This window comes from Perca fluviatilis, chromosome 16 (genome assembly GCF_010015445.1).
Source record: "Perca fluviatilis chromosome 16, GENO_Pfluv_1.0, whole genome shotgun sequence".
Taxonomy (NCBI): domain Eukaryota; kingdom Metazoa; phylum Chordata; class Actinopteri; order Perciformes; family Percidae; genus Perca; species Perca fluviatilis.
The window spans coordinates 24934118-24946633 of record NC_053127.1 but is presented as its reverse complement, the minus strand read 5'-3'; the positions used below and the strand labels follow the sequence as shown (position 1 = coordinate 24946633).

Genomic DNA, 12516 nt, shown 5'->3' with positions numbered 1-12516 from the left:
GTGTGTGTGTGTGTGTGTGTGTGTGTGTGTGTGTGTGTGTGTGTGTGTGTGTGTGTGTGTGTGTGTGTGTGTGTGTGTGTGTGTGTGTGTGTGTGTGTGTGTGTGTGTGTGTGTGTGTGTGTGTGTGTGTGTGTGTGTGTGTGTGCATGCATGTGTTTTCTTTTGCTTACAGTGTACACATGAGTGGGAGGTTGCCCTAGTTTGTGATCAGTGTTTGCCCTCTCAGAGCAAGAGTTTAACCTGACTGATAAGCAGTTGTGTACTTCCCATGTCAGAAAAACATTCTAAACTCACAAGACTATCTCCACTATTTCCTTCTGTGATCTACAATTTGTTTGTGCTGTCATTTTGCCTACTGCCTCAGTAACTAAACATTAAATAAACGGTAAATACCTCAGGCTTGTATCTCTGTATCCACACAGCTTCAGTTTCTGTCTTTAACCCCCTGATCCTCAGCTATTCTTTTCTATTCTATTCAAACTATTGTGATTGTGGTGTGCATACTGTATAACCAATGGAAATGAGAGGAAACTGATGTGGGAGTATGTGGAATTAGCTTAAGAATTGTTCTTGCATGTATGGCATACTAGCAAGGGATCTTCCTTTTTAATAAAGGTCCTTACTTGATGTTCAAACTACTATTTAACTAAATGGCTATCAAGCAATGTTAGATCAAAGGTACAATTATATTTCAATTCATTTTTGCTACAGAAAAGTTCCTTTATTTGTTAACTACAGAAACACAATCACACTGTTCAGTGTGGAAAAGGCGTGTTTTATTATTCTAATCTCATTGTTGATTTTGTGCACTGTTTACTGTCTACTAGTTAAAAAAGAACTCTTCCAGTACCCTCTTTTTCTCTCTCTCTCACTCTCTTCATTGTGCGATAAAAGAGTCGATTCACATTATAATGTCTAATTTGATAAGTTGTCAATTACTAGTTGTTTGCATGTTGTCACATAATGACCTGTATCTACTTGGGGGGGGGGGGATGTGATTACAAGTCAAACAAAGTTGCAGTGTATTCAGTCCCAGCAGCCATGTATCGGTGTCTTGTCTGAGTGTTATTTTCGTAATTTGTAGCCTGCCAGTGCTACTCAGACTGCCTCCCACTCTGATTTTGCCTTTCTAATGTACTCCTCTACTTGCACAATGTTGTTTTGTGTGATGTCTGTTGTCTTCCTGTTAGCTGCTGTCATTGTTTCCTTCACCCCTGTGCAGTGACCACTTTTTCGTAAAGACAGCGCTTTACTTCATCCATTCAAACATGTGTTAATTAGGAAATCCTGAGTGAATCTGAATGAACGCAACGGACTCTCAAACGGTAGAATAAAAATATTGGGTATACAACATTGCTCAGACTTGACTAACACTTGCCTGTGCTTGGTTTTGAACTTGGACTCAAACAAGGTGGTTTTGACCTCCTACAGATTTTGGGCCCAAGTCCTGTCTTTTGTGTTTACTACTACCTTCTAATACAGGCACATACCACATCTGTAGTACCGAATAATCTGCACAGCCATATAAGTGGAAGAAGCAGTATGATAAATGCCACAAACCCACAGGATTACCACCGATTTCCAGGAACAGAGCAAGTCAAAGGGTTGTGTGACCTATTTAATACTGTAACAAGCTGCCCTTTTAATGCTGACTTCCAGCCTCCTACCGGCCATGGTGTTAAGACCACTGCTGTGTTAGAAAACTTACAACACAAGTTTTTTTTATTGATGTTATTTAAACGACTTCAAGCAGAGTCTCTTTGCTTTCTCCTGTGGCACAAATGTCATCAGTTTTATTATGGTGTTACGTTTTAGATACAGGAGAAGGTTTATATAAATCTTGTTTCTGAACATTTAGCAAATAATCAGCAACAGCCTGAAGACTATTTGTACACTGTAACTGATTTCGCCTTAGTGGGATACTTGCTGATTGTATTTCCTGTTGCAGAGTTTCCCACTGATGCATCATGTATATTGCTTGTGTTTTCGCTCTTTATTTTATAGTTATTGAGCGCTCACCCTTTTCTTTTTCTTGGTATTGCTCCTCTGCAGGCGGTGGAAGCAAAGTTGTCTCTGGATGCCTTACTGCAGATGTCAGGTGTTCAGGTGAGGGATACGCTGCGAAGACTTGGGTCCAGTTCAGAAGAATGTGCCAGGCTCAGTGCTGCCCTCTCCTGTCTAAAGAGTGCCACTGAATCAGGTATGTGTTTACTCCGTGATCAGCATGCATCACGTTGTATTCTTCTCGTTCTTTCTGTTCATGGTGTTTTTCTGTGTTGTCTGCCGTCCAGGAGGAGAGCTGAGGGACGACGGCAGTCTCTGGCTGTCTGAGCCCTCAAGGAGGGACAGTGGCTCTCTACTGACTGCAGACCAGCTAACCAGCCTGGGAACTCCACTCCGCTCTCACAGTCCCTCACCTCTCGCCCGCCCATCCGCCATCCAGTCCACCCCATCCACCCCCTGCGCTACCTTCCCTCATCCACGCTCGGGTTCTGTGTCAGGGGTGCCCACGCCTGAGGCACTGGCCTCCTTCTCCTACAGCGAAAGCCCTCTTACAGATCCCTTCCCGATGTCCTTAGCTCGCACAGCTCGGCTCCACGGACACACTTCCACCCCACCCATAACTCCGCCGTCAAAGAGGCGTCACCGACTGAAGCCCCCCTGCACCCCTCCACCTCCGTCCCGCAAAGTGCTGCATCTACTTCCCAACATCACCCTGACGCGCAGCAAAAGCCACGAGTCCCAGCTGGGCAACCGCATCGAGGACCCACCCACCAACAAGTAGGTGCTCAGAAAGCTGTTCAGTCTAACGTACTCTTGCAGAATTCACCCCTGACGAGAGATTTTCATAAGTAGGTCAGAACAGAACTAGATGGAAATCCTCAGATCACATTGTAATTGTAACAGAGTTCCACTGTTGGCTTTGTTAGCACAGGGCATCGGGGAGTGTGGGAGGAAAGTGCTGTGAGAGGAGATCTACAGTATCTTTTAGTTAGCTCGCATTGTTTTTGCACTTCTTCGACTATATTATGCAGGCATTATCAAAGCCTGAGGTCTCATTTGCTGTTTACACCTTGTTTCCTTTGTTCTTTTACTTATGTGGGGTATGATGACTCCAATTTCTATATATTTCTAATTTAAGGATCCGTTGATGCTACTACAAATGTCCTGTTAAGATCTAAGCAATTTCAGAAGCTTGGTTAACTTTCTCAAATCTCAATTTATTTTAGCAGATTTTTCGTTTTAGAGTCTACTGCAAATTGTGCTTTTCCATTACTAATAGATGAGGCAATAATATTCATTCTCATTGACATACAGTAGTAGTATAGTAGTAGTTTGTTTAATTGTGGAAGTGATTAATTGATCCACACAAAATTAATTGGCGAAAATTTTATGGATAAATAGGGATTCATAATTGTATTTGATTTAACAACAAAACTGGCATCATTAGATTATTTATTTTTCTGTTTCATACCAATGTCAATTTATTAAAACGCTTTTGATTTTTCTTGACAGTTGGTAAGACGACTGTCAAGCACTATGTTAGCCATAATTGTATACAGGTGGATACGATGTGTATAAGGCCAAACTCTTGAGCTCTGTACAATTAGACAATTAACCTGTAATAATTCAACACCCAGTGGACAAATGATGGGAACAGATAGCAGCAGTGGGTGCTATAGCCTGCTTAAATAAGCACAATCATGGTGGTATTAAGGTAATTGGGTTACTTTTGCAGCCTCATGTTTCTTATTTCCTACTCATGAAAACAGTTGCCAGTGCAGTTTTCAGTGTCTCGTTCTCACCTCGGTCAGGACAGAAGCAGAGCTTTCCTCAGAAACACTCCCATTCCCTCTCTCTCTTTCTTCCTCTCTCACATCCTTTCACATCCTGCCTGTTGCTCCTTTGCTCCGGCTGTATGAGTAGAGCTAATCCCCACACAGATTCCCAGAGATTATGACTCATGTCAAAACAGGAAGTTTTTCCTAGGACTAATGCTCATAGGTGGTAAGACACACACAATATATCTCTCTCCCTCATTTTTTTTTCCCTCTATTGTGATTGGATGCACATACACAAACAAGCCATATGTTTATCCATAATATCCTGTATGTTTATGGAAGCTTTTGTGAAAGAGAAGAAAAAAAAACAACTGGCAAAGGCAGCAGAAGTAAATATAGCTGTCAGAGATCCAAAGCAACACACACACACAAATCCTGCTAATTTATCCTGTCATCGTACACTGTATGGTATATTACATTGGGAAAACAGTCAGAGGTCTGATAGCTGATTGACCAGAACAGATACAATTAGACAAATTGATTATTTTCCCAACTATGAATACTCACATGCGTTTGCATGCGTGTGTAAACCACAGAGCTGGCACTGCTTGCTGCTTCGGTCCTTGTGACTTCAGTTTGGGTGTTAAGGTTGTCATCCTTTCTATCCCGTGCCAATGCTATTTAGGTACTCTCTCTAGCACTTACATAACCTGCCCTATACAGTACAGTCTGGTGTTGAAGCGATGCTGCGGACCTGCTGTAGCACCCAGTCTAGTTTTTGCCAGTATACTGGTCCTACCGATGTTCCATTTTTTTTCTTTGGCTTTCCCTCTCTCCAGGTGTGTTAAAAAGAATAAGTTGTTACTGAATATGCAAGTTAACGGGAATGGATGTGAGGACTCGCCTTCTCGTTACCCCGTCATGTCAGCGCGCACCCCTGGAGTCACCCCAGCTACCACCACAGCTTCTTACACCCTGCCTGGCACGCCCACCCTCCTGGAGGAGCACAGCACCATTAAGAGTGAGTCATGCACCTGTGTAAATTATTTATTTTTTTATTCACTTATTATGCACATATGATGTGTCAAAAATAGTCTATGTTCATCAAATAAGAGCCGTGAAGAATAGATGGTTTGATTGGTTCTGAAAAGTTATAACTCCTCATCTTTATTTCATATGCATTTGTGTGCAAGCGTGTGTGCTTGTATTAGAGCTTGAATGTGACCGAGCATCTTAAAGGTCCTATGACATGGTGCTCTTTGGATGCTTTTATATAGGCCTTAGTGGTCCCCTAATACTGTATCCGAAGTCTCTTTTATATAGACCTTAGTGGTCCCCTAATACTGTATCTGAAGTCTCTTTTATATAGACCTTAGTGGTCCCCTAATACTGTATCTGAAGTCTCTTTTATATAGGCCTTAGTGGTCCCTTAATACTGTATCTGAAGTCTCTTTTATATAGACCTTAGTGGTCCCCTAATACTGTATCTGAAGTCTCTTTTATATAGACCTTAGTGGTCCCCTAATACTGTATCTGAAGTATCTTTTATATTGACCTTAGTGGTCCCTTAATACTGTATCTGAAGTCTCTTTTATATAGACCTTAGTGGTCCCCTAATACTGTATCTGAAGTATCTTTTATATAGACCTTAGTGGTCCCCTAATACTGTATCTGAAGTCTCTTTTATATAGACCTTAGTGGTCCCCTAATACTGTATCTGAAGCCTCTTCCCCGAAATTCAGCCTTGGTGCAGAATTACAGCCACTAGACCCAGTCCTACAATGAGCTTTACTTAGTATGTGCCATTTCTGTGTCTGTAGCTATTGAGGAGGAGAGAGAGGGGGGGGTTGAGGTGTAGCCTTGACCAACTGCCACTTTGCTCGTTTGAAAGCCATGATGTCTCTCTCTCATGGGTGGGCCAAATTCTCTGGGCGGGCAAAGCAGAGAAAGGGGAGGTAACCTTGCTCCTTATGACCTCATAAGGAGAAGATTCCAGACCGGCCCATCTGAGCTTTCATTTTCTCAAAGGCAGAGCAGGATACCCAGGGCTCGGTTTACACCTATCGCCATTTCTAGCCACTGGGGGACCATAGGCAGGCTGGGGGAACTCATATTAATGTTAAAAAACCCCAGCATTTCTTTGTGCGGGAATCACAACCCAAATGTGGGCTGACTCTGTTCTAATAACAAAATCTGAATTGTTAAATGCTCAGTTTTTTATGTGATTAACCACCCGGGTCATTAGATACCAAGTCTTTTTCGACATAACCTAATCCTTCCTCCGATCTCGCTCCCTGGCTAGATAACGTAGCAGGGCATCGCAGCTCCCCACAAGCAGTGAGGAGGGACATCGGCCTAGCAGTCACACACAGGTAGATCTTTTGCTCACATACACTGTGTTCTATCGTAAGCTTATGTCATAATAAAGCTAACACGCTAGATTTGTTATTAATGAAATAACAAAGAATATTGTAGGTTTGATAGCATTTCTTGTGTTTATGTAGGTTTTCAACCAAGTCCTGGCTGTCCCAGACGTGTCAGGTGTGCCAGAAGAACATGATGTTTGGGGTTAAGTGCAAACACTGTCGGTGAGTTAAGCGCTTTCTTTTTAAAGGGTACGTCAATCAACTTTTATGTGTTTTTATTATTGACTGAGACAGTAGAACAGTAGCGGGTTAGAAATGCAGATTAAAGAAACACAGGAGCTCTGACAGGATTCGGTCCTTGGCCATGAGAGTGCATGGAGCTGGACTAAAAGAGTGTTTTAGGCGCCATATACTGATACTCTGCCTACTATCTGTGCAGGTTAAAGTGCCACAACAAATGCACAAAGGAAGCCCCATCCTGCAGAATCTCCTTTCTACCAAGTAAGCTTTGTTCTATCCTCAAGCTGCAGTCGATGGACGCAATGTACTGTGCATAGACGTTGTGACATTTCCCATTTCTTTTCTAGTCGCCAAAATTCGGAGGACTGAGTCTGTTCCGTCTGATATAAACAACCCTGTGGACCGGCCGCCAGAAGCACCGCAGTTCGGAACACTACCAAAGGCCATTACAAAAAAGGTTAAAAACAATATAAAATCTAAATGGCTTAGGAGTTCTGCATTACAGCAAACAGTATTCCTTTGTGTAGACTTATAAAATATCACTGAATCATTGTGAAATTACAAACTATGATACCTTGAAATAAACTAGGTAAGCCATAATGTAGATTGCCACTAAAATACCAGACTAGAGTTTTATCTCCATGTTAAGCATTTGTATATATGAAAATTAAGGCCACATTCGCACAGAAAACCTCTCTCTGATCCAAGTCTACACGTGTTTGTTTAGGAGATAAAAGACAAATAGTTCTGCAAGTCATTTTGCCATCGACTTTTCAGTCTTTTTCAACATCTGCCCTTTCAAAACATTAGTGAAGCTCACTCCATGTTGTGCCATCAAGCAATCCAGCAGGTTTTCCTTGAAATCACATTGACTGCTACAATGTAAAAATGAAAGTAAAACAAAGTGCAAAAGTCATCTTAAATATCAACTCTTGATCCTTGTTTGTATCCATCTCTACCCCCCCAGGATCATCCTCCGGTGCTGAACCAGCTGGACTCCAGCAGCAATCCGTCCTCCACCACCTCGTCCACGCCATCTTCCCCAGCACCCTTCCAGCAGAGCAACCCTCCCAGCGCCACTCCACCCCCCAACCCCTCGCCCAAAGGCCATCGGGACAGCCGTTTCAACTTCCCAGGTAAGCCTCCCAGAATGCCTGGATACAGAAACACAGGTGGAAATCCACGAGTACAGATAGCCTGACAAACACAAACAAATCCAGAAAACACATACTGTACATGCTAAAATGTGCATGTTAACATTTGTGCATTTAATTTCTCCTAATTATATAGATTATCTGCCTGAAATCACTTTTCCAGTTTAACAGTATTTAATAGTATGAGCCACAAACAACCCTTCTCTCTCTCTCTCTCTCTCTCTCTCTCTCTCTCTCTCTCTCTCTCTCTCTCTCTCTCTCTCTCTCTCTCTCTCTCTCTCTCTCTCTCTCTCTCTCTCTCCATATATGACATTAACACTGAAGAACAACTGTGCTTTTTTTTTTTTATACAAGATCTGTTAATTTGAAGCTTCTCTAACCAAGAGTCTCTCTCCCTGTCATGCTTGTCGGTCTTTCCCTCTTCTTTTTTTTGTGTGCAAAAGCTGCCTGTTACTTTCAGCATAGACAGCAGTTTATCTTCCCCGGTGAGTTAACAGTCCCAAAGTGTCATGCTGCATTGTTATTCTCCCATCGTTCCACTCTTCAAACCTTGGATTCCCCGTACTGTAGCTCTCTCTGTCCTCTGCATGTTTGCTTTTAGGGTTGTAGCACTTAACTGTAGCTATCTTTCACTGTGTGCCAGCTCTAGGATTGCATGTCGACACCTTACAACCTTCTGACACCATCTGCTGGTGGTAGTGGGAAATTGCATGAGCAGTCATGTTCTGTATGTGGTGGGATGAGGCCTTCCTAATGGAAAATGTGGGGAAACATAATAGAGATAGTTTGTGCTCCTCTCATTCCTTCCTAAACCATTTTATTTTTCTCTACAGATGTCTCCAGTCATGCCCATTTGCACTCTGAAGTGCTTCAAGACACTGTGTAAGACATTTTATATATAATACTTAAAAAAAAAATCAAGTTCACTCCATAGTTTGTTTAATTTTTCTTGGTTTTACCCCTCTGATATCAATTTTCTGTATCACAGCAGTGAGATAGAGCAATCAGCGGATGACATACATGCTGATCTGGTAGAAGATGAGGACGAAGAGGTAAAGTTGCAACATGTTGCAGTCCAGAAGCTACAGGTTTTACCGTCAGTATAATGAGGTTGTTTAGAGTCATATTTCTTGCATCCCATTCTGTTCGATGTTTGGACACCAATATTGTCATCCATCATAGGTAGCAGATATAAATAAGATGAGTTGATAGACAGAAAGACTCAGTCTGTTAACCAGACAAAGCTAAAAGCTAAAAATGGTGATGTTGACCCAGATCATCATGACAGAGAAAGTGTCTCATTCTGAATGGATGTTTGTTATGGCACCAAGGTAAAAAAAAAAAAAAGAAAAGCTGTCGAACCAGAGAGTCATGTTTCTTGTAAAAACATTCTAACATGAATGGCCTGGTATTGACCAAAAACATAGCTCCACTGACATTTTGTTTATTGAAATCAGGTTTGACCTGTTTGGTTGGGATGATACTGTTGCTGTGTTGTCTTGCTGACATGTAAATATAACTGCAGAGCTGGAGACAAAAATATAAATGTATTGACTCATCCTCCATAATACCAAATATATAACCATCCAATAGGAAGATGCAGATGCTTTATATGTAATTTTTGCCATTTTCTCATATCGGTAGAAATGTAGTCTTAATTTTTAAGAATACAGAACGTTGACAGTAAGTAAGCACAATAGATAAACGAAGCCGTCGCCACACTCTTGCAGGAAGGGGAGGAGGTAATTGAGGTTGAAGATGAAGACCCCGACGCGGAGGACGATAATGAGGAAGAAGACGACGAGGACGAAGTGGAAGATGAGGAAGAGGACATGAGGATGAACGTGGGCTCAGACGGTGAGTGCGATGAGCTGGATGATCTGCCCAGCTCTCGGGGAAACCAGTGGAAGGGCCCCATCTCCCGCAAGGCCAGTCAGACCAGCGTCTACCTGCAGGAGTGGGACATCCCTTTTGAGCAGCTGGACCTCGGAGAACTCATAGGAAAGGTGAGAAATCTGACCTATGTTAAATAGTATATGTATCATGATAACCTATGGCGGATTGCAGGGACCCAGGTTCCATTCAGCTCAAGATTATTTGTTCTGGGAGATGGGTCAGTCCCAATCGGGATAGATAAGCAAATAAGAAGCTGGGTCCATTAGTGATAGCTAGGCAGATTATTTTAAGAGGATGGAAGAATGGAGGGGTGCCGTCAATCCAGGAGTGGGATGGCTAGGGTGGCAGCGTTTGAAAATATTGTCCTATAAACGGTTTGCCAGGTTGGATGTCTATACTAGAAAATGGGGAATGGACCTGAACTTTCTGGAGGGCTCCTAAGAAGCTTTGCGCTGGGGAGCTCGATTGGTGTTTTAAGCCCCCAACGTCTCCTTCCAGGCAGCGCTGCGACCGTCGACTTCAAGGCACCTAACCCTAATCTTAACCCTAACCATAACCATAACCATTGCCTGATTACTAGGAAGGCTTAAAACACAGATAAACCGCTGGGGAGAGACACCTATGATGGGCTTTTGGTGTTGTCATTTATACATATGTTTATGGTTTATTGTCTATTTTGTTGAATGGTCTGAAATATTGTAGTGCACACAGTCCTGTGTCATCTTTTTTTGATTTTTGTTTGGGTGGGTGCTGATGACGAAGGTGTGTGTGTGTGTGTGTGTGTGTGTGTGTGTGTGTGTGTGTGTGTTGTTGAAGAAAAAGAAATTAATCACCAAAAAAAAATGTAAATAGTATATGTATCATAGGCACTTCAAAAGGCACTTGTGCTTGTCGTCTGTTGATGCAGGGCCGCTGGGGCAAAGTGCATAAGGGTCGGTGGCACGGCGAGGTAGCTATCCGACTCCTTGAGATTGATGGGAACAATCAGGACCATCTGAAGCTCTTTAAGAAGGAGGTGATGAACTACAGACAGACCAGGCACGAGAATGTGGTCCTCTTCATGGGGGCCTGCATGGCTCCGCCCCACCTAGCCATCATCACCAGGTGAGAGCAGAAATATAAAACACACCTCTGAAATAGGGTGTGCAATTAATTGAATTCTTACGATTTTGGCTCCTAGTGATCACAAAACAACAGAGTAATCGAAAAAACGATTATTTTGCACATCACGTTTTGCAAATAAACTCTTATTTTGTCTAGTGTACTGAATGAAAAGAAGGGGGAAAGTATTAAGGGAAATTTCACAGTTTAAGGTGATTTCACTGTTGATTTTTGTAACTGTTTTACTGTTTTGTTTTTTTAATTGAATAATTGCTTCTTCTTTCCAAAAGTCAATGAGTGATTGTGTTAAATAATTGTGATTTCAATATGGACCAAAATAATTGTGATTATGATTTTTTTTCCATAATCGAGCAGCCCTACTCTGAAATAATTTTAATCTTAATCTTGAATTGATTCTTTTCTTCTCTCTCCCCACAGTTTCTGCAAAGGGAGGACACTATATTCAGTTGTTCGAGACACTAAGAACACTTTGGATATTAATAAGACAAGACAAATTGCTCAGGAGATTGTAAAGGTATTTTTTTTCTTCAATATGTATTCAAACCTCTCATTGATGAAGCCAAGTTTCATGTCCACGAACTGACTTTCATTATAAGAAACAGGAAATCTGTAATATAACAAAGCCAAATATATTGAAATGATATTGTTTATTAAATCATTTTCTATTTTTGAAATATATTTCCTTTTCGCTTTCTTTGTATATAATTAATTTCCCAAAAGTATGTTGTCAATTCAGACCAAATCTTTATGTGCATGAAAAACCAATGTCGCAGCAAAAAAGCTGAAACTGTCACTTTGTCTTCCGACACAGGGAATGGGCTATCTGCACGCTAAAGGCATTGTTCACAAAGACTTGAAGTCAAAGAACGTTTTTCACGATACCAATAAAGTCATAATCACAGATTTCGGGCTGTTTGGGATCTCTGGAGTTGTTCAGGAGGGGAGGTAAGAGACGCCACTCCAGAGGCCTTAAAAACATAACCTCAGCCAAAGTGCTCTTCACACCACACTGCTATTACCTGGGGAGTTCCAGTGATTTGTAATAATTGCTGCAGTCCACAGTGGCTCCAGTCCTGCAGGTATTTCCCTTTTGCAAAGGCTGAACTCTGCTGATTTTAAAATCGGAATACTTTCCAGCACACCCTTTTTTATTTTTATTTTTTTAAGTACATTTTGAACACACAGCTTGCTAATGTTATACTCCCTTTGTGTATGGCTTCATGAATAGCTTTTGTAGACAGAAGTTGGAGATAGACTGCATTTAGTTAATGCATTTTCCACTCCATTTAATGCATCTCTCCACTCAGATTTTCCACTCCATTGATTTGTTAATGACTAATGTGTACCCTCTTTTATTTAATTTTTTTTCTCCAGGCGTGAAAACAAACTCAAACTTCCACATGGCTGGATTTGTTATCTCGCACCAGAGATTGTGCGCAGGATGAGCCCAGGTAACAACGAGGACCGCCTTCCTTTTTCCACCGCAGCAGATGTGTACGCCTTTGGGTAAGTTCTGCACGCTCATCTTTGTTAACTTAGTTTAAGCTCTGGAGACCTACTGTTGTGTTACACCTGTTTGTGACTAAAACGAGCTTACTTTACTGAACGAGTTTAACATTTGACAGAATGATCATACTTATTCTTTTTTCCCTTTTTTTTAAGCACCATTTGGTATGAGCTTCAAGCTAGGGACTGGCCGATCACCAACCAGCATGTGGAAGCTACCATCTGGCAGGTGGGGAGCGGAGAGGGTATAAAGAAGGTCTTGGCGGAGATCAGCCTCGGCAAGGAGGTCACTGTGAGTTCAAACACGAGCACGAGTGTGTCAGTCTTTAAGAAAATGTTGTCTTGTTTGTCTTTTTTGTTCTGCTTGTATAATAGTGGCAAAACCTCAGCCGTGCTCTAGTGATGGAGAGATGTGAAGATGTTGCGAAACTTTTTATATCGATCATCATT

General features: G+C 41.8%; 1 protein-coding gene across 4 annotated transcripts in view; it reads left to right on the top strand.

Annotated features, from left to right (window-relative positions):
- ksr1a (kinase suppressor of ras 1a) overlaps positions 1–12516 on the top strand; it is a 29411-nt gene that overhangs the window by 13068 nt on the left and 3827 nt on the right. For 3 of the 4 annotated variants that reach the window (XM_039777534.1, XM_039777537.1, XM_039777535.1), the window contains exons 3-19: positions 2053–2200; positions 2292–2781; positions 4622–4803; positions 6085–6154; positions 6287–6370; positions 6588–6649; positions 6736–6845; positions 7356–7524; positions 7986–8027; positions 8376–8424; positions 8531–8594; positions 9273–9548; positions 10346–10542; positions 10978–11074; positions 11372–11505; positions 11935–12066; positions 12223–12358. In XM_039777534.1, coding sequence (XP_039633468.1) covers positions 2053–2200; positions 2292–2781; positions 4622–4803; positions 6085–6154; positions 6287–6370; positions 6588–6649; positions 6736–6845; positions 7356–7524; positions 7986–8027; positions 8376–8424; positions 8531–8594; positions 9273–9548; positions 10346–10542; positions 10978–11074; positions 11372–11505; positions 11935–12066; positions 12223–12358 — 2442 coding nt within the window. The remainder of the gene's footprint in view (positions 1–2052; positions 2201–2291; positions 2782–4621; positions 4804–6084; positions 6155–6286; positions 6371–6587; positions 6650–6735; positions 6846–7355; positions 7525–7985; positions 8028–8375; positions 8425–8530; positions 8595–9272; positions 9549–10345; positions 10543–10977; positions 11075–11371; positions 11506–11934; positions 12067–12222; positions 12359–12516) is intronic. The other variant, XM_039777536.1, reaches the window with a different exon arrangement.